The sequence below is a fragment of the Salvelinus sp. IW2-2015 genome, linkage group LG11, assembly GCF_002910315.2.
Source record: "Salvelinus sp. IW2-2015 linkage group LG11, ASM291031v2, whole genome shotgun sequence".
NCBI classification, from domain to species: Eukaryota; Metazoa; Chordata; class Actinopteri; order Salmoniformes; family Salmonidae; genus Salvelinus; species Salvelinus sp. IW2-2015.
Window position 1 is genome coordinate 22,644,858 of NC_036851.1, and position 23,047 is coordinate 22,667,904.

A 23,047-nucleotide genomic window follows, 5' to 3' on the forward strand; every position below is an offset into this window, starting at 1 on the left:
AAGGTAATCTTGTTGTTAATCCCACCAAAGTGTCTGATTTCAAATAGGCCTTACAGCGAAAGCACCACAAACGATTATGTTAMTTCACTGCAAAATCACAGAAAAACACAGCTATTTTTCCAGCCAAAGACAGGAGTCACAAAAAGCAGAAATAGAGATAAAATGAATCACTAACCTTTGATGATCTTCATCAGATGACACTCATAGGACTTCATGTTACACAATACATATATGTTTTGTTCGATTAAGTTCATATTTATAACCAAAAACCTCAGTTTAATTTGGCGCCATGTTCAGAAATGCCTCCAAAATATCCGGAAAAATTGCAGAGAGCCATGTCAAATAACATAAATACTCATCATAAACTTTGATGAAAGATACATGTTTTACATAGAATTAAAGATACACTTGTTCTTAATGCAACCGCTGTGTCAGATTTDAAAAAMCTTTACGGCAAAYCACAATATTCAATKARCTGAYAACAGCGTTCAGCCACAAAAGGAAGCCATACAGTTACCCTCCAAATTGTGCAGTCAACAAAACTCATAAAAACCATTATAAATCTTCACTTACCTTTGCTGATCTTCGTCGGAATGCACTCCCAGGACTCCCACTTCCACAAGAAATGTGTGTTTTATTTGGTAATGTTCATCATTTATGTCCAAGTAGCTACTTTTGTTAGCGTTTAGTACACAAATCCAAACGCTCGTGCAGGTCCAGCCGAACGTCGGACAAAAACTTCAAAAAGTTATATGACAGGTCGAATAAACTTGTCAAACTAAGTATAGAATCAATCTTTAGGAAGTTGTTATCATAAATATTCAATAACGTTCCAACCGGAGAATTCCTTTGTGTCTATAGAAGTAATGGAACGCAAGTCGATATCATGTGGAATGCGCYTGACCAGGACCTGGCTCTCTGCCAGACCACTGACTAATTCCCCTCTCATTCAGCCCCACATCACAGTAGAAGCTTCATTCAAGGTTCTACAGACTGTTGACATCTAGTGGAAGCCATAGGAAGTGCAAACAGATCCATATCCTACTGTGTTTTCAATAGGCAATGAGTTGAAAATCGACCAACCTCAGATTTCTCACTTCCTGGTTGGATTTCTTCTCAGGTTTTTGCCTGCCATATGAGTTCTGTTATACTCACAGACATAATTCAAACAGTTTTAGAAACTTCAGAGTGTTTTTTATCCAATACTAATAATAKTATGCWTATATTAGCAACTATGACTGAGGAGCAGGCCGTTTACTCTGGGCACCTCTGTGCACCTTTCATCCAAGCTACTCAATACTGCACCTGCAGCCATAATWGGTCAACAATGCATCTCTGAAAGTTAAAGTCTATTAAACAAATGCTAAACTGTCGTTAAACATCTGAGCATGTCAAACAATTACTTGGATCGTTGATTGCAAGATTCATGATCAGAGCGCTGTATGCGACTCCACTGGGCCAGCTTCAAACATAAATGGATCAGTGAACAACCAAAAGAGTCAACATGGATTTCAGCCCACATGTTGAGCYGAACTACCAACTGGAACAAATGGCTATTGGTCTTTCTAAAATAGTTCTCACTCATTGATGTGGAGAGTTATAGACAATATCCAAATAAATCACATTCACTGCCTGAATATGTCCTATACTTTTTAATACATCAATGTGTATTTCAACCGTATGATCTACACTGAGTATACCCATTCTTGATACACATGGGAAATTGTTGAGTATGAAAAACCAAGCAGTTCTGCAGGTTGACAGAAATAAGTACACCTGGCACCTACTGCCATTCCCCTCTTCAAAGGCATTTTAGTCTTGTCTTGCACATTCACCCTCTGAATTGCTCACATACACAATCAATGTCTCAATTGTCTCAAGAATCCTTCTTTAACCTGTCTCCTCCCCTCCATTTACACTGATTGAAGTGTATTTAACAGGTGACATCAATAACGGATCATAGCTTTCACCTGAATTCACCTGGTCAGTCTATGTCATGTAGAAAGCAGGRGTTCTTAATGTTTGTATACTCAGTGTATACCTCAGTGTATATCAGTTGTTGGGTTAAGAATCCAGATATATTTTTAAGCTGCTACACATTATTCAGATTCACCCAAAACTATATACAGTTGAAGTCAGAAGTTTACATACACCTTAGCCAAATACATTTAAACTCAGTTTTTCACAAATCCTGACATTTAATCTGAGTAAAAATTACCTGTCTTATTTCAGTTAGGATCACCACTTAATATTAAGAATGTGAAATGTCAGAATTATAGTAGAGAGAATGATATATTTCAGCTTCTATTTCTTTCATCACATTCCCAGTGGGCCAGAAGTCTACATATACTCAATTAGTATTTGGTAGCATTGCCTTTAAATTGTTTAACTTGGGTCAAACATTTTGGGTAGCCTTCCACAAGCTTCCCACAATACCTTGGGGGAATTTTGTCCCATTCCTCCTGACAGAGCTGGTGTAACTGAGTCAGGTTTGTAGGCCTCCTTGCTCGCACACGCTTTTTCAGTTCTGCCCACAAATGTTCTATGGGATTGAGGTCAGGGCTTTGTCATGGCTACTCCAATACCTTGACTTTGTTGTCTTTAAGCCATTTTGCCACAACTTTGGAAGTATGCTTGGGGTCATTGTCCATTTGGAAGACCCATTTGCGACCAAGCTTTAACTTTCTGACTGATGTCTTGAGATGTTGCTTCAATATATCCACATAATTTTCCTACCTCATGATGCCATCTATTTTGTGAAGTGAACCAGTCCCTTCTGTAGCAAAGCACCACCACAACATGATGCTGCCACCCCTGTGCTTCACGGTTGGGATGGTGTTCTTTGGCTTGCAAGCCTCCCCCTTTTTCCTCCAAACATAACGATGGTCATTATGGCCAAGCAGTTMTCGTGGCAATTTCCTGTATTACCAAATGAGGAGAGTTACAAACCACACACCAGTCAGAGATATACTTAAACTTCATCTTTAATAATGTGAGCTTTACAATAGCCCTTTTGACTTTCAACAATTCACTATCTCTAATGAATTGTTCAGAGTCCCAACATAATGGCAACTGAGATCTTTTAAAGCAAAGATACACCCCTCTCAACTTACATGACGAACCACAGATCTTAGGAACTCTTCACAAAGGACCTTTTACTTGAGAGAGGAGTATCCCATAGCCAGATAGCATTCGCTATAAATTATCGTTCAGTTTGGTCTCTAAGACGAGGGTCTAATCTCGTTCCTGGTACTTCATAGTACAAAAACATTACCTCATCCAAGGCATAACTCAATTTTCAACTCTATATACTCCCATCTCAAGCAAACACCCTCTAGACCCCACTCCTGGACAAGCTCACTGAGGGGAGTGACTTGCGCACAGACATTGTAGAGACAAGTAATTGGTTCCCCCTTAATCACGCCATCCCTTCACATGGTTTAACAGATACATTCACATATGAAGACAATGTTCCATCCTGTCCTCTTCCCTTTCTGATATTCTGCATAGCACCAGAGACATGTAAAAGACAAGCCTGACCTCTCCCCTCTCTGGGTCCCAAATGACTGAGCCCCAGCTAAGAAAAAWGTATCTCACATAAGCATATTATATAAATAAAACATCTTATTTATCTATGTTACCCAACTAATTCTGATTCATACGCCACAGAGTTCTATTTTTGTTTCATCAGACAGGAGGACATTTCTCAAAAAAGAACAATCTTTGTCACCATGTGCAGTTGCAAACTCTAGTCTGGCTTTTTTATTGGGGTTTTGGAGCACAGGCTTCTTCCTTGCTGAGCTGCAGGATATGTCGATATAGGACTCGTTTTAATGTGGATATAGATACTTTTGTACCTGTTTCCTCCAGCATCTTCACAGGGTCCTTTGCTGTTGTTCTGGGATTGATTTGCACTTTTTGCACCAAAGTACGTTCATCTCTAGGAGACAGAATACGTCTCCTTCCTGAGCGGTATGACGGCTGCGTGGTCCCATGGTGTTTATACTTGCATACTTCTGTTTGTACAGATGAACGTGGTACCTTCAGGCATTTGGAAATTGCTCCCAAGGATGAACCAGACTTGTGGAGGTCTGCAATATTTTTTCTGAGGTCTTGGCTGTTTTCATGTGATTTTCCCATAATGTCAACCAAAGAGGCACTGAGTTTGAAGGTAGGCCTTGAAATAAATCCACAGGTACACCTCCAATTAACTCAAATTATGTCTATTAGCCTATCAGAAGCTTCTAAAGCCATGACATCATTTTCTGGAATTTTCCAAGCTGTTTAGAGGCACAGTCAACTTATTGTATGAAAACTTCTGACCCACTGGATTTGTGAGACAGTGAATTATAAGTGAAATAATTTGTCTGTAAACAATTGTTGGAAAAATTACATGTCATGCACAAAGTAGATGTCCTAACCAACTTGCCAAAACTATAGTTTGTTAACAAGAAACTTTATTAATACTTAAAAAAGAGTTAAACAAATCAAAATATATTTTATATTTTAGATTCTTCAAAGTAGCCACCCTTTGCCTTGATGACAGCTTTGCACACTCTTGGCATTCTCTCAACCAGCTTTATCTGGAATGCTTTTCCAACAGTCTTGAAGGAGTTCCAACATATGCTAGGCACTTGTTGGCTGCTTTTCCTTCACTCTGCAGTCCAACTCATCCCAAACCATCTCAATTGGGTCGAGGTCGGGTGATTGTGGAGGCTAGGTCATCTGATGCAGCACTCCATCACTCTCCTTGGTCAAATAGCCCTTACACAGCCTGGAGYTGTGTTGGGTCATTGTCCTGTTTACAATCAAATGATAGTCTCACTAAGCTCAAACCAGATGTTAAGTGTGTCTTGAATTCTAAATAAATCACTGACGGTGTCACCAGCAAAGTACCCCCACACCATTACACCTCCTCATCCGTGCTTCATGGTGGGAACCACACATGCGGACATAATCCGTTCACCCACTCTGTGTCTCACAAAGACACGGTGGTTGGACCAAAAATCTCAAATTTGGACTCATCACCACCGGTCTAATGTCCATTGCTCGTTTTTCTTGGCCCAAGGAAGTCTCTTCTTTTTATTGGTGTTCTTTAGTAGTGGTTTCTTTGCAGCAATTTGACCATGAAGGCCTGATTCACGCAGTTTCCTCTGAACAGTTAATGTTTAGATGTGTCTGTTACTTGAACTCTGTGAAGCATTTATTTGGGCTGCAATTTCTGATGCTGGTAACTCTAATGAACTTATCCTCTGCAGCAGAGGTAACTATGGGTCTTCCTTTCCTGTAGCGGTCCTCATGAGAGCCAGTTTCATCATAGTGCTTGTAATTTTCCGGATTGACTGACSTTCATGTCTTCAAGTAATGATGGACTGTCATTTCTCTTTGCTTATTTGAGCTGCTCTTGTTATAATATGGACTTGGTCTTTTACCAAATAGGGCTATCTTCTGTATACCACCCCTACCTTGTCACAACACAACTGATTGGCTCAAATGCATTAAGAATGAAAGAAATTCCACAAGTAAATTTTTTACAAGGCACACCTGTTAACTGAAATTCGTTCTAGGTGACTACCTTGTGAAGCTGGTTGAGAGAATGCCAAGAGTGTGCAAAGCTGTCGTCAAGGCAAAGGGTGGCTACTTTTAAAGAATCTAAAATGTAAAATATTTAGATTTGTTGAACACTTTTTATATATATATATATATATATATATATATATATATATATATATAGTTTTGGGTGAATCCGAATACAATCGAGATACTCCAACTAACTGAGCTATTTTCACAATGACAGAATTACACTTGGGGGTTTAAAGCAGCAGGAAGTTGGGCACAACACACAGGAGTGTGCTGTGTGTACACAGTCAGAGAACTCTTTACTGTGCTCGCAGATTCCTGTTGCCTGGGCAACCCAGTCTCTGAGTTTTTCCAACTCGGATTTGGAATGTGACGCCTCCCTCGTCTCTCCGCAGTCAGGAAACAGGAAACAGGATTACCGGAGAGAGAAACACACCATTTCTGCGTCAAGTATCATATAAGCCATCCTCTCCCTGTTCAAATGTACATGTATCTGGACAGAACCACTTAACTCTAGACTGAATAGTCCAGCCAGCTATAGATTTTGCCCTTAGGCAATACACTCCTCCACCTCTTGGTGTTGTACTACTGCCAAGTGAAAAGCAATTTGCATACCCATGATCTTGTGCTTTTTCAGTGTCAATATCTTTAATGGGATTTGTACAGAAATGTGGGCCACAAGTTAAGTCTGATGCACAAACAAAAACAGTGTAAACGTAGGAAATATTAGAATAGGATGAGGTGCAGGGGGAGTCTGTGTGGGCAGAAGCAGCAACTCTCTGTCTCATCATCATGCCACGATTGCTTTTATGTTCCAGCTTAGACTGCAGGAATCAGGTCACAGTGTGTTAGGAAACACATATAAAAATAAAAAAAAATCGCTAAGGAAACCTAACAAAAGGACTGAAACAATGTATTTTAATAATATATATTTCCAGGAAACTTCCATGTTTCCATTTTTGAAAGATGTGTAAGCAGTTAGCTAACATTTACCAACAAAAGGTTGGATAAAGTCATCAGGGGGACGGTTATTGAGGGGGAGGTACAGTATTGATCAGTATATCACATTTGAATATAAGTTCTCAGAGAATGATGGCTTTGCGTTCCTTTGTTTACTCCTTTGGTAGTTATAGGTTCATTGCTCATGCTCATAGCACTGTATTTAGCAGAGATACATATTATTTAATGTTCTTCTCATATATCCTAKTAATTTATGCTACCTCTCTCAAATAAATGGTTTCTCATTGTCTAATAGTCCCAAGTGAAGCACTRGTGGGAGACTGTAATGCATTACACAGAAGAAAAGCAAAATCAGTGAAAAAGAAAATGGATTCCACACCAAATAAGTGCTACTCCCATTACAGCGCACTGAACTAGTGACAGCAAACATCAAAGTCCTTTCAGTAAGGAAATTCTGAGATAGGCTTACTTTCAATATAACCTCTATTTAGAAGAGCAGCACTTACTGTACATCTCTCCTTGTCTGTCTTTAATTCCCACTCTCTCCTTGCAATCTGTACTTGTCAATCAACAGTAATTTCTGCATGAGAGTCCATGTGATCTATTCAAGTGGAACAATAGCATGTGTCTAACCAAATGCGCAAGGCAATACTCTAGAATTCAACGTAATCAAGACAAGGCTCATATGAATGACAAATTATTTTCATATAATTTACTTGAACTTTAACATCACCCTAGGCTTGCCATGTCTATAATCACACTGTTGAAAGCAAAACAGTATGTTAACAGCYTCTTCTCTCTCTCCCCTGTAAGAATTACTATTATTAACTATGAGGGTAAGAATAGAGCTCAAATTGACAAAGAGCATGTTGAAGACCTGACCTGAGTCATTATAATGGAATAGGCTGAGGTTAAAATGCCTGAACCGTGTGGACCATATGAGTGAGATAGGCTCATGCGTGTGAATGAATGCTATCAGATAGGTCAGTGGTAAAAGGCCCACGTTTAGAGCACTAGTCTATGCTGGCTATGCTGGCCAGAGAGATGATCCCATAAGAGTGCTGTCAGAGTGGGTGGAGGGATGTGGTAATGAGACAGGGGACGAGGGAGAGGGGGACGAGGGATATAGAGAGAGAGGTTAACTTAGGGAAGATTAAGCGTAATGCAGAATGGCACTCAACAGGCAGCCAAGCGGAAACCCTGCACCGTCACCGCCAGCACTGCTGAGGTCCCCATAGGGAGAGGGTCATGGGTATCTCTTCATTAGAGTGACATAATCAGAACAAGCACAGCATTAGGTGAGCTGCCATGCGTCTCAGTGAGGAGAAGTCTCCACAGGCCTCCCCAGCCAGCATCTTATCCTTCCATGTTCCTACTGCACATGTTAAGAATGGTTTCAGAGCTGATAAATATTCTCTCCTCCACTCTATCTGTAGCCCCATCAGTATGAAATGCTATTACAATGTTGAGGACAGCTTGATGGTATTACATATCCACAGTGCCTAATCCATGGCCTGACAGAACCCACTGCACAATACATGAATGTGGCTCTGTGGAATATAACATACACTCAAGATGCTTTTATGTGTTTGCTTCAGGAGCATTAGTGCTTCGGTCTGACTAATACATTTAAACATCCAATAGATGGGAAAACACTCATGTTGAGTGAGCCCTCTCATGTACTATAGCCCACCTGTTTTTTCTTGACTTTTTTGCTTTTCACTAGTCTACCGCACCAAGACCCCTACAAATATTTAATTGAAGATTCTTCCGATTCTACTTTTGGATAAAAATTATATAAATTGCCATTTTGCATTATTGGTATTGTTGAAACAAAAATCTTGGATGTTGGAGTAGTCATCCATTTTCCAATATTTACCCCAAAATTACTTTTAGTCCCAAATGGGGTTTCTTCCAAGTGAGCTGAGCTTTGTGTGATTCAGGGGTTTATATATCCTCTCACAGAGAAATCCCTAACATAAACATTGTGTTGACATACAGTAAGATGCAAATCTGCTCTACCTTCCCGGGAGATATTTGGCATTGTGCTGATCTGAATAGCTTCTTTATAAGGTGCAAATAAACAATAATACATTCCCAAACTATAAAAAGAGGCATGCTGAAAACGGTACAAAAAAAGAAGCACATTGAACTTCCATCAGTATATGCAGGTTGTCTGATTATGTGATGTTCACAAATATCTTTGTTTTCAGGTCTGTGCCAAATGTCAAATGCCACACATGAATTGTTGAAAAAATCTAATTAACAAGTTTTGAATAGTAGTAAGGGCTTTTAACAATGTAATTAAGAAGAGATTACTATTTTATATCTTTCTACGTACCAAAATACTGCACAGTAGTACTCTATTAGGCCAGCCTGAAAGCTTCTCAATAGCAATCTTGATTATCTTGAGTGGCTACACTAGGTCTTAGCAATGCTAAGGATGTGCATGGTTTCAAGGAGCAGGCTGGCACTGGTGTGCATTACAGAATCCTCAAACAGAATCTGTTAAGATAACGGCACCCTGGTAATGAATGAGGCTAGCTGAGGTCTTTAGTTCATTCAGCTTCTGTCTCGTTGGCCAGACTTTGATTAGACATGATGATTCCCAAGGTGGGCGTCAACCCCAGTTCCATTTGAACGTGGGGGGAAAATTAGAAGTCGACAGTTTAGTCAAATAAAAGACAGAGATTAAAGAAACTTTGGCAGCCGAGTGTGGATAATTTATATATAATGTATTAGCTGTTGCATTGAGTAGTGGGCACAAGAGAGATGAGGCTGGTTTCTCTTTACAACCTCTGCATTTTCCTCACTAACCAATAGTTGATGTGGACAGCCTCACTCTCAGTGAGTGGAGTTTGTTTTACACTACAGCTGTAACTCCCAAGACAGTCTGGTTCCTGCCTGGCGAAAATGATAGTAAGGACTCCATTAAAAATGATCTATTATTGAGTAAATGTGCATTCTATTAACTTTCCTCTTCCAAACCCATTTCCCCAAAGAGCAGACAGTTTCACTGCGTAAAAAGCATTGCAATGATCAAGAGAATCTAAATTACTTCAAATACTCTGCATTCATATCTGCACCAATTTGAAACATTATTGTAGAATAGCACTTGAGAGCAAAAAGCTTAAAAGCCCAACAAGGTAAGGACTCCATATAAACTTAACTAAACCCTCAAAATCCTTTCTGATTCAATGACATTTTCAAAGCGCAAAACATTATGTATGATACTGAGGTTGATATGTAAAGTGTCTTTTTGTGTCCTGTCTTGAAATGTCAGCATTTGTAAAGATGAACCTAGAGAAAAGGTTTTCTTCCAAGAAAAGGCTATATAAAAGAAACAATCTAACAGTAAATCTTATAATAGAAGTGTCACTGCCTCAGCCATATACAGTGCATTCGGAAAGTATTCAGACCTCTTGACTTAATTTTGTTACAGCCTTATAAAAAAAAAAAATCCCCTATCAATCTACACACAAGACCCCATAATGACAAAGCAAAAACAAGTGTTTAGACATTTTTGCAACAAAAAAATACTGATATCAAATTTACATAAGTATTCAGACCCTTTACTCAGTACTTTCTTGAAGCACCTTTGGCAGCAATTACAGCCAAGCTACAAGCTTGGAATACCTGTATTTGGGGAGTTTTTCCCATTTTTCTCTGCAGATCCTCTCAAGCTCTGCCAGGTTGGATGGGGAGTGTCGATGCACAGCTATTTTCAGGTCTCTCCAGAGATGTTTTTACGGCTTCTAGTCCGGCTCAAGGACATGACTTAAGGACATTCAGAGACATTCAGAGTCCCGAAGCAACTTTCCCTCGATCCTGACTAGTCTCCCAGTCCCTGCCGCTGAAAACATCTCCACAGCATGATGCTGCAGCCATCATGCTTCACCGGTCCTTCTCCCATGATTGCTCAGCTTGGCCGGGCAGCCTGCTCTAGGGAGGGTCTTGGTGGTTCCAAACATCTTAAATTTAAGAATGATGGAGGCCACTGTGTTCTTGGGGACCTTCAATGCTGCAGACATTTTTTGGTACACTTCCCCAGAGCTGTGCCTCGATACAATCCTGTCTCACAGCTCTATGGACAATTCCTTCGACCTGATGGCTTGGTTTTTGCTCTGACATGCACTGTCGACTGTGAGACCTTATATAGACGTGTGTGCCTTTCCAAATCATGTCCAATCAATTGAATACAATCAAGATGTAGAAACATCTCAAGGATGATCAATGGAGATAGGATGCACCTGAGCTAAATTTAGAGTCTCATAGCAAAGGGTCTGAATACTTATGTAAATAAGGTATTTCTGTATTTTATTGTTAATATATTTGCAACAGTTTTTGCTTTGTGATTATTGGGTATTTTGTGTAGATTGATTAGATTTTTAAAAATCAATTTTAGGATAATGTTGTAACGTAACAAAATGTGGAAAAAGTCAAGGGGTCTAAATACTTTCCTAATGCACTGTAGTTTGACTCAACAATCAGCAATGTTGAGGCAGTACAGTTAAGTGGATAAAGGTGAACAGGACACTGACCCCAAACACACATCAAAGCAACAAGAAATGGTTCAAGAAAAACCGCTGGTATGTTCTGGAGTGGCCAGCAAAGATTCCAGATCTGAATTACATGCATATCCTATAGCGAGAGCTGAAATCAGCAGTTGGTAGAGGGCACCCCCTCAAACACTGAAGAATTAGAGCAGTTTGCTTCTGAAGACTGTGCAAAATTGCCAGTAGAAAGGTGCAACAAACTCATTGATGGCTACAAGAAGCATTTGTTGGGAGTTATCTTGGCTGTGCAACCAAGTACTAGCTACAGGGTGCCAATCATTTTGTCCATGTGATTCTTTATTTTCAAAATACAAATTGTAAGCTAAAGTTTACAAAAATAAATGTGGTTTTGCAATGTTGAAAATCCAATAAAATGTATTTTCTGTTCAACTTGTTTTACAAGAAATAGGGAATTATTTAAGAAAATTGCAAGGGTGCAATATAATATCTTTGTCCAAACTGTATCAGCCAGGGTACTGTCTATGACTGCAGAATTCCACAGAATAAATATAGCATATTTCATACTGCGTACTTGTATAATTCTAACCGGCGCATAATTGGGGAGTTATGGGTAAATTAAATAATCAGGCCGTGAGCTGACAGCTGTTGCTTCATTGACATCCATCCAAGTGCTTCGGTGTGACCTCTTTGGAACACCATTGTTTCAATAGATAAAACCCAGCCTCTGAACTGTAATCATCTGCTATTAATGTCACATTAGCTTCTATTTTATGCCAAATATCCGGGCATAACTGAGAGGAAAATCATATTCCTAACCAAAAGCCAGAGTGACACCCTTCACACCTGGCATGAATTACCTGGCCCTTATTAATTCTTAAAATTGGAATTTGTCACACTATACCACTAGAGGAAGAGAGGCTAATTGGCATTTGGTCAAGAGTTAAATACCTAAATCATATAAAATATATGAAATAAAACTAAAATGGATTAAGTCACACTGATTAGTATTGAAAGGCTGGTGTACATGGCATGCATATACAGTATAGTGTATGAACTTGCAGCTTGACTCACCCTATACCACACAATCTCTCGAAGTCTTCCATCAGTCTTGAAGTTGCACTTCAGGGTGACAGTCTCTCCCACAACAACAGGAGGAAGGGGCTCAATGGTTACTGTCAAATATCCTATAGGGCAGAAGACAGAAATAATGAGTATGGTTTGTAACGTCACTTCATGAATATATGAATATATACAGTGCCTTCAGAAACTATTCACAACCCTTGACTTTTTACACATTTTGTTGTGTTATAGCCTGAATTGAAATTGGCTGCACACAATACCCCATAATGTCAAAGTGGAATTAGGTTTTTCTTCATTTTTACAAATTAATACAAAATGAAAAGCTGAAATGTCTTGAGTCAATAAGTATTCAACCCCTTTGTTATGGCAATCCTAAATAAGTTCAGGAGTAACAATGTGTTCAACAAGTCACATAAGTTGCATGGACTCACTCTGTGTGCAAGAATATTGTTTAATATGATTTTTTAATGACTACCCCATCTATGTACCCCACACATACAATTATCTGTAAGGACCCTCCGTTGAGCAGTGAATTTCAAAAACAGATTCAACCACAAGGACCAGGGAGGTTTTCCAAAGCCTCACTAAGAATGGCACCTATTGGTAGATGGGTAAAAATTCAAAAAGGWGACATTGAATATCCCTTTGAGCATGGTGAAGTTATTAATTACACGTTTGATGGTGTATCAATAGACCCAGTCACTGCAAAGATACAGGTGTCCTTCCTAACTCTGTTGCCAGAGAGGAAAGAAACTGCGCAGGAATTTCACAATTAGGTTGATGGTACCTTTAAAACAGTTACAAACTGAGGATCGATCAACATCATTGTAGTTACTCCACAATCCTAAATTACAGAGGGAACAGAAGGAAGCTTATACAGAATAAAAATATTCCAAAACATGCATCCTGTTTGCAACTAGGCAKTAAAGTAATTCTGCAAAGGATGTGGGAAAGCAATTAACTGCATGTCCTGAATACAAAGTGTTACAGTATATTTTGGGAAAATCCAATACAACACATTCCTGAGTACTACTCTCCATATTTTTAAGAATAGTGGTAGCTGTATCATGTTATGGGTATGCTTGTAATCGTTAAGGACTGGGGAGTTTTCAGGATAAMAAATAAACAGAATGGAGCTAAGCACAAGCATAATAATCCAAGAGGAAAACCTGGTTCAGTCTGCTTTCCACCAGACACTGGGAGATGAATTCAGCTTTCAGCAGGTCAATAACCTAAAGCACAAGCCAAATCTACACTGGAGTTGCTTACCAAGAAGACAGTGAAAGTTCCTGAATGGCTGAGTTACAGTTTTGACTTAAATATACTTGAAAATCTATATCAAGACCTGAAAATGGTTGTCTAGCAATGATAAAGCTCTTAGAGAGTTACCCAGAAAAACTCACAGGTTTAATCGCTGCCAAAGGTGCTTCTACAAAATACTGTCTCAAGGGTGTGAATACTTATGTATATGAGATATTTCTCTATTTAAGTTTCTATAAATTAGCAACATTTTCTAAAAACACATTTTCACTTTATCATTATGTGTAGATGGTTGAGAAAAAAATACTTAATCCATTTTGAATTCAGGCAGTAAAACAAATGTGGAACAAGTCAAGGGGTAGGAATATCTTCTGAAGGCTCTGTAATAGGAAGCTTGCTATCAACAATTTAATGTTAGATCAAATCCTGGTCCCTGTTAGTGGAACATCAGCACATGCATATTGATATGATTGTTTCAAACATGGAAATATGTCTAGTTTGACGAAATGTTGTATTATTATACTTATAGAGTCTATTTCAGTGGGACTTTCTAAATATTGACTTGATCTGAAATAGATTACATAATGTATTGACATGTTTTGTTTTTCATTACTACATGTATGGGGAATACATTTTCAGGGGATTGCACACTTTTCATTTAAATTAATTAGAAAAGGGACCAAAAGCAGTGTAAGGTACTGTATACACATGCATTATTCCTGTATTTTAAATAGATTTGGATTACACCACAGTAAACATCCAAAACCAATATCTCTTACTTCTGATTGAATGCCCAACATGATTTATTCAAAGTTTTCTCAATTTTTTGAGGTCCCAATAGATGAAAACAGTGACAAATACATGGATTCAAAACCAATTTGAACAAAATAAAATCAGTCTGTGCAAAGCTCCGCATGTTTTGTATGTTGTTTCAGCGACTTTCGCTTATGTTATGATAACTAGAGAAGAAACAGCTAAAGTGAAACAAATGTTACTGAAACAACATAAACCTTGCTCAGCTATACTTTGAACATTCTTATATATAACAGCTTTGTCTGTGTAAAATTAGAATTAAACATAGATCAGGCTGTTTGACATTGGATTAACTTCCTCTCTCAAGCAGCACCAACTTGCACATACAGTGCCTTCAGAAAGCATTCATACCCATTAACTTATTCCACATGTTGTTTTGTTACAGCCAGAATAAAAAAAATGTATTCCATTTTTTTTGTATAGTTTATGTACACACAATACCCCATATTGACAAAGTAAAACATGTTTGAAAGAAATATCAAATGTATGACTCAACTGTTGCTGCTCAAAGCCCAGCTAACTAGGCTGCCAGGTCTTCCATCTTAACAGACTCACAGTGGGAAGGAGCTCTCTTCTTCGCTCCAGTCACTTACAGTAAGTCACACATTACTGTTCTGTTATAATCTCCACCCAGCACAGCCAGAAGAGGACTGGCCACCTCTCAAAGCCTGGTTCCTCTCTAGGTTTCTTCCTAGGTTCCAGCCTTTCTAAGGAGTTTTTCCTAGCCACCGTGCTTCTACACCTGCATTGCCTGCTGTTTGGGGTTTCAGGCTAGGTTTCTGTACAGCACTTTGTGACATCAGCTGATGTAAGAAGGGCTTTATAAATAAATTTGATTGGTTGATTACTGTACCTTAGCAGTCTTTTCAGGTGTGGTAGATTTATTCAGTTGATATAAATCCCAACCTTGCCATGAACGAATATGGGTAGGACAGCGACACGTTTGTAAATAATCACAATATGCCCCCTGAGTAAACTCCAGCAGCATCTGAGTTTGGTGACAATTAGTTTACCAAAGAGAGAATTCAGCACCATGGAGAGCTCCTGTACAGACTTCAGGGTCTGACAAACTGTTTGTTCAGCTCCTCTACTAGCACTCCCAATGAGAATAACTTTTACTGTACCTCACTCTCTCAGTAATACAACAACCAGTTAACAGTAAGTGATATGACTGTACATTTCGGTGTTCCTCAAGGTTCCGTTTTAGGACCAATATTGTTTTCACTATATATTTTACCTCTTGGTGATGTCATTCGGAAACATAATGTTAACTTTCACTGCTATGCAGATGACACACAGCTGTACATTTCGATGAAACATGGTGAAGACCCAAAATTGCCCTCGCTGGAAGCCTGTGTTTCAGACATAAGGAAGTGGATGGCTGCAAATGTTCTACTTTTAAACTCGGACAAAACAGAGATMCTTGTTCTAGGTCCCAAGAAACTGTTGAATCTCACAATTATTCTTGATGGTTGTACAGTCGTCTCAAATAACACTGTGAAGGACATCGGCGTTACTCTGGACCCTGATCTCTCTTTTGACGAACATATCAAGACTGTTTCAAGGACAGATTTTTTCCATCTACGTAACAATGCAGAAATCAGAAACTTTCTGTTKAAAAATGATGCAGAAAAATGCATCCATTCATTTTGTCACTTCTAGGTTKGACCACTGCAATGCTCTACTTTCCAGCTACCCAGATAAAGCACTAAATAAACTTCACTTAGTGCTAAATACGGCTGCTAGAATCTTGACTAGAACCAAAAAATGTGATCATATTACTACAGTGCTAGCCTCTCTACACTGGCTTCCTGTTAAGGCAAGGGCTGAMTTCAAGGTTTTACTGCTAACCTACAAAGCTACATGGGGTTGCTCCTACCTATCTTTCCGATTTGGTCCTGCCGTACATACCTACATGTACGCTACGGTCACAAGACGCAGGCCTCCTAACTGTCCCTAGAATTTCTAAGCAAACAGCTGGASGCAGGGCTTTCTCCTATAAAGCTCAATTTTTATGGAATGGTCTGCCTACCCATGTGAGAGACGCAGACTCGGTCTCAACTTTTAAGTCTTTATTGAAGACTCATCTCTTCAGTAGGTCCTGTGATTGAGTGTAGACTGGCCCAGGAGTGTGAAGGTGAACGGAAAGGCACTGGAGCAACGAACCGCCCTTGCTGTCTCTGTCAGGTTTTGGCCAAGACTGTTCGGGTTTTGGTCACTAGATGTCCCCATTGCACCTTTTTTGTACCTTTTGTTTTTCTTGCTCTAATTATTGTTTGCACCTGTAGGTCATTCCCTTGTTAGTATTTAAACCCTGTGTGTTCCTCAGTTCCTTGCTCAGTGTTTGTAAGCACCCAGCCCCAGCCCCAGCCCCAGCCCAAGCCTTGTTTTATACAGATATTTCTCTTGTTGGATTTTCCAGAGGTTCTCTGGTTTAGTTCTTGTGTATTATTTGAGTAGTCTTTTGAGGTTTGTTTTTCCCTGCTGTTTTTTACCACTTTGTGGAGTTTCTTGTGTATTTTGGAGGATTTCCATTTTGTGCCTCTTGGCTTTATTTTTGGACATTGTGGATTTAGTTTCTTTGCCTGAAGATTTTGTTCTTTAATTAAACCACCATCTCTAGTACTGCTGTGTCTGCCTCATCTTCTGGGTTCTGACGATTATTAGTGACTGTTTCTCGCACCGGGTCCTGACAGTCTCTGCCTGGCTGGTTCCCCTCTCTCCACTGGGATTCTTTGCCTCTAACCCTATTACAGGGGCTGAGTCACTGGCTTACTGGTGCTCTTCAATACCGTCCCTAGGAAGGGTGCGTCACTTGAGTCACTGATGTGATCTTCCTGTCTGGGTTGGCGCCCCCCCTTGGGTTGTGCCGTGGCAGAGATCTTTGTGGCCTATACTCGGCATTGTCTCAGGATGGTAAGTTGGTGGAAGAAGATATCGCTCTAGTGGTGTGGGGGCTGTGCTTTGGTAAAGTGGGTGGGGTTATATTCTGCCTGTTTGGCCCTGTCCGGGGGTTTAGTCGGACGGGGCCACAGTGTCTCCCGACCCCTCTTGTCTCAGCCTCCAGTATTTATGCTGCAGTAGTTTATGTGTCGGGGGGCTAGGGTCAGTCTGTTATATCTGGAGTATTTCTCCTGTCTTATCCGGTGTCCTGTGTGAATTTAAGTATGCTCTCTCTAATTCTCTCTTTCTTTCTCTCTCTCGGAGGACCTGAGCCCTAGGACCGCGCCTCAGGACTACATGGCCTGATGATTCCTTGCTGTCACCAGTCCACCTGGCCTTGCTGCTGCTCCAGTTTCAACTTTTCTGCCTGCAGCTATGGGATCCTGACCTGTGCATCGGACGTGCTACCTGTCCCAGACCTGCTATTTTCAACTCTCTAGAGACAGCAGAGATACTCTGAATGATCGGCTATGAAAAGCCAACTGACTTACTCCTGAGGTGCTGACCTGTTGCACCCTCAACAACCACTGTGATTATTATTATTTGACCATGCTGGTCATCTATGAACATTTGAATATCTTGGCCATGTTCTGTGATAATCTCCACCCGGCACAGCCAGCAGAGGACTGCCCACCCCTCATAGCCTGGTTCCTCTCTAGGTTTCTTCCTATGTTCTGGCCTTTCTAGGGAGTTTTTCTTAGCCACCGTGCTTCTACACCTCTATTGCTTGCTGTTTGGGGTTTTAMGCTGGGTTTCTGTACAGCACTTTGAGATATCAGCTGATGTAAGAAGGGCTTCATAAATACATTTGATTCGATTTGATGAGTGATGCCAATGCAATGTTGTTGAAAACCCTAATCTCAGTTTTCAAACGTTTGCTATGGAAAGCCAACTGCTTTATGTATGTTAGAAGACTATTTAAAAGGATCCAAACGTGTATGCAATTAAACATGTGGTAAGTCTGACATACTGTAATATAATTCTACACACATTAATTGTGATAGTGTGTTGCTTGTCATAGTCAACAGGCCCTTAAAATGCCACCACAGAGACCTGTGATGGAATGATTAAGCTCCACAGCTTGAGGAAAGACTAAGGTCTCTCCTTTTTAAAGCACCTCCATACACTTATTACAGAATCTTACTTTAATCATCAGACTTGAGAAATCCTCTCTGTGGAGTTGATTTGAATGGATAAGCCCTGCTGAAGACTGCAGGTCATTAACACGAGCTGATGCTCTTCGAGCAAATCCCAACCACTTAGTACCGACGCTCCACATTGCTCTCTAAGACATGAGTAGCCCAGCCACGGCTCGTACAGTACTGGCCTCCCTCCTGTGAGTTCTCTTTAAATGGATGCAACTCTCACATGTTGAAGGGAAATAAAAAATGTAACCATGGAAATGTCAACTGAGTCAGTGGGATGCAATGTCACTCACCAGGGGAAACAGTCTATCATGCATCGTCTAAATGGCAAATGTCACAGTAGAGGCTGTGGAAACGTATCACTGTATGAATAATGCAGTTCAACATACAGTGCCTTCAGAAAGTATTCATACCCTTTGACTTATTCCACATTTTGTTGTGTTACAGCCAGAATAAAACATTTATTAAAAATATATTTTTTGCATCCATATACACACAATACCCCATAATGACAAAGTAAAACACATTTAATTTACATAAGTATTCACGCCCCTTGCAATGACCCTCCAAATTAAGCTCAGGTCCATCCAATTTCCCTTGATCATTCTTGAGATGTCACTACAACCACCTGTGGCCAATTCAATTGTTTGGACATTATTTAGAAAGAAATACACCTGTCTACAGAAGGTGCCACAGTTGACAGTGCATGTCAGAGCAGAACTTATACCATGAAGTCCAAGGAACTGTCCACAGATCTCCGAGATAGAATTGTAATGAGGCATACTATATATCRGGGGAAGGGTATAAAACAATTTTTAGAGTGTTGAAAGTTTCCAAAAGTGCTGTAGTCTCCAGCATTGGGAATTAAAAWCATATGGAACTACCCAGACTTTGCCTAGAGCTGGCCATCTGACCAAACAGAGCAACCGGGCAAGAAGGACCTTGATCAGGGAGGTGACCAAGAGACCAATGACCACTCTGACAGAACTACAGTTCCTTGGCGGAGATGGGAGAACCTGCCAGAAGGAGAATAGACTCTACAGCACTTCACCAATCTGGGATTTATGGGAGAGGGGCCAGACAGAAGCCAATCCTGAGAAAAAGGCACATGACAGCACACCAGGAGTTCGCAAAAAGGCACGTGAAAGATTCTGAGAGCATAAGGCAAAATATTCTGTGGTCTGAAGAGACAAACATTTTACTCTTTGGCCTGAATGCAGAACACTATATCTGGAGAAAACCAGGCTCAGCTCATCACCCGTCTAACACCATCCCTACCGTGAAGCACTGTGGTGACAACATCTGGCTATGGGGATGCTTTTCAGCAGCAGGGACTGGGCGACTGGTAAGGATAGAGGGAACAATGAATGGCGCCAAATACAGGAAAATCATTGAGAACCTGCTTCAGAGTGCAAATTACCTTAGATTGGGGCAAATATTTAGGTTTCAACAGGACAATGACCCTAAGCATACAGCCAAAGCAACACTGGAATAGCTTCTGAACAAAAATGTGAACATCCTTGAGTGGCCCAGCAAAAGCCAAGACTTGAATCCCATTAAACAATGTTGTTGATCCTTCCTCAGGTTTCTACTACCACAGTCATTAAACTCTGTAACGGTTTTAAAATCACCATTGTTCTCTTGCTGAAATCCCTGAGCAGTTTCCTTCCTCTTCGGAAACAGAGTTAGGAATGACGCCTGTATCTTTGTAGTGACTGGGTCTATTGATACACCATCCAAAGTGTAATTAATAACTTCACCATGCTCAAAGGGATATTCAATGTCTGTTGTTTTACCCATCTACCAATAGGTGCACTTCTTAGTGAGGCATTGGAAAACCTCCCTTGTTTTTGTGGTTGAATCTCTGTTTGAAAATTCCCTGCTCGACTGAGGGATCTTACAAATAATTMTATTTGTGGGGTACAGAGATGAGGTAGTCATAAAAAAATCATGTTAAAAACTATTATTGCACACAGAGTCAGTCCATTTAACTTATTATGTGACTTGTTAAGCAAATGTTTACTCCTGAACTTATTTAGGCTTGCCATAACAAAGGGGTTGAATACTTATTGACTCAAGACATTTCAGCTTTTCACTTTTAAATAAGTTATTGTATGTAGGGGTATTGTGTGTAGGCCAGTGACACAAGCTCAATGTAATCCATTTAAATTCAGGCTGTAACACAACGAAACATGGAAAAAGTCAAGGAGTGTGAATACTTTCTGAAGCCACTGTAGTTAGTGATCATGAGGATGAATCAACAAAACTGTAGTGACTCCACAATGATGACCTAAATGAAAGAGTGAAAAGAAGAATACAACTAAGCTGAAAAAGAAACACAGCAAAGGTACAGACTTTTTGGCCTAAAGGCAAAGCTTTAGGCTTMGTGGAAATCCAACACAACACATCACTTAGTAACTGCCTCCTTATTTTCAAGCACGGTGGTGACTCTATCGTGCTCAGGGTATGCTTGACATCAGCAAAGACTGAGGAATTTTTCAGGATAAAAAGAAAGGAGATGGAGCCATAGCCATGAGAAGTAGGGGTGCTGAGGGTGCAGTAGCACCCCACTAATAAAGTCGACAAAAATCTCCTCAGCACCCCCTGGAGTTACACTTCTTTCAGAAAGAAAACAGCAGTTGCTATGGGCTAAGAAATGAAAACACTGGACACTGGAGAATTGGAAAAACATTGCCTGGTCTGATTAATCCCGGTGCCTGCTGTTTCAAGCTGATGAGAGGACTAGAGTATGGAGAAAACCACGAGTACATGCATCCATCATGCCGCATATCAACATTGTAGGCTGGTGATGTGAGGGTATGGGTGTGTTTTCATGGCACGTATTGGGCACCTTGATAAAAGTGGAGCAACGTTTGAATGCCAGAGGATATCTGAACACCATTGCCAATCAGGTGCATCCCTTCATGGCAGCAGTGTATCCATCTGTAAATTGATTTTTTTCAGCAGAATAGTGCCTCATGCCACAAGGCTAGGATGGTTCCATGAACATGGCAGTGAATTCAGCTTACTACAGTGGCCTGCCAAGTCATCAGATCTCAATCCAATTGAGCATCAGTGGGATGAGATGAAACAAGCTATTTGGAGTAGAGGTCCAGGACCAGCAAACTTCACACAACTCTGTGGGAAATATTGGAGTAAACATGTGCCAGCATCCCTGTGGAATACTTTCGACACCTTGTAGAGTCCAGGCTCCGATGAATTGAGGATGTACTGAGGGCAAAAGGGGTTGCAGCTCAATATTTGAAAGGTGTTCCTAATGGTTTGTGCACTCAGTGTATACCAGTTTTGGCGCAGGTACAGCCAACTATTTTTATATTTAACCTTTATTTAGGCCATAGTAGCGAAGAATTACCATTTAGCAGATTAACACTGGAGTCATAAATGAGAAGATGATGATGTGCAAGTAGAGATACTGATGTGCAAAAGAGCAGAAAATTAATATAAAAACAGTATGGGGATGAGGTAGGTATATTAGGTAGGCTATTTACAGATGGACTACGAACAGCTGCAGCGATCGGTTAGCTGCTCATATAGCTGATTTTTAATGTTGGTGAGGGAAATATAAGTCTCCAGCTTCAGCGATTTTTGCAATTCGTTAAAACTCACTGGCAGCAGAGAACTGGAAGGAAAGGCGGCCAAATGAGGTGTTGGCTTTGGGGATGATCAGTGAGATATATCTGCTGGAACATGTGCTACAGGTGGGTGTTGTTATCGTGACCAGTGAACTGAGATAAGGCAGAGCTTTACCTAGCATAGACTTATAGATGACCTGGAGCCAGTGGGTCTGGCAATAAATATGTAGCGAGGGGCAGCCAACTAGAGCATACAGGTCGCAGTGGTGGGTGGTATAAGGTGATTTGGTAACAAAACGGATGGCACTGTGATAGACTGCATCCAGTTTGCTGAGTAGAGTATTGGAAGCTAGTATTGGAAGCCACACTTCAGTAAAAGGCACATGACTGCCAGATTAAAGTTTGCCAAAAGGCACCTAAAGGACTCTCAGACCATGAGAAACAAGATCTGGTCTGATGAAACCAAAATTGAACTATTTGGCCTGAATGCTAAGCGTCACGTCTGGAGGAAACCTGGCACCATCCCTACGGTGAAGCATGGTGGTGGRAGCATCATGCTGTGGGGATGTTTTTCAGCAACAGGGACTGGGAGACTAGTCAGGATCAAGGGAAAGATGAATGGAGCAAAGTACAGAGAGGTCCTTGATGAAAACCTGCTACAGAGCCCTCGGGACCTCAGGCTGGAGTGAAAGTTCACCTTCCAACAGGACAATGATCCTAAGCACACAGCCAAGACAACGCAGGAGTGGCTTCGGGACAAGCCTCTGAATGTCCTTGAACATCTCTGGAGAGACCTGAAAATAGCTGTGCAGCGACGCTCCCCATCCAACTTGACAGAGCTTGAGAGGATCTGCAGAGAAGAATGGGAGAAACTCCCCAAATGCAGGTGTGCCAGGCTTGTAGCGTCATACCCAAGAAGACTCAAGGATGTAATAGCTGCTTAAGTTGTTCAACAAAGTACTGACTAAAGGGTCTGAATACTTATGTAAAAGTGATATTTAAGTTGATGTTTTTGCTTCGTCATTATGGGGTATTGTGTATGGATTGATGAGGGTAAACAAATATTTAATCKATTTTAGAATAAGACTGCATCGTAACAAAATGTGAAAAAAGTCAAGGGGTCTGAATACTCTCCGAATGCACTGTATATACAGCA

At 40.4% G+C, this 23,047-nt stretch overlaps 1 protein-coding gene across 2 annotated transcripts in view; it reads right to left on the reverse strand.

Moving 5' to 3' along the window:
- Positions 1 to 23,047, reverse strand: part of LOC111969993 (immunoglobulin superfamily member 21-like) — a 270,568-nt gene that overhangs the window by 159,960 nt on the left and 87,561 nt on the right. For both annotated transcript variants that reach the window (XM_023996456.2, XM_023996455.2), the window contains exon 2: positions 12,129 to 12,241. In XM_023996456.2, coding sequence (XP_023852224.1) covers positions 12,129 to 12,241 — 113 coding nt within the window. The remainder of the gene's footprint in view (positions 1 to 12,128; positions 12,242 to 23,047) is intronic.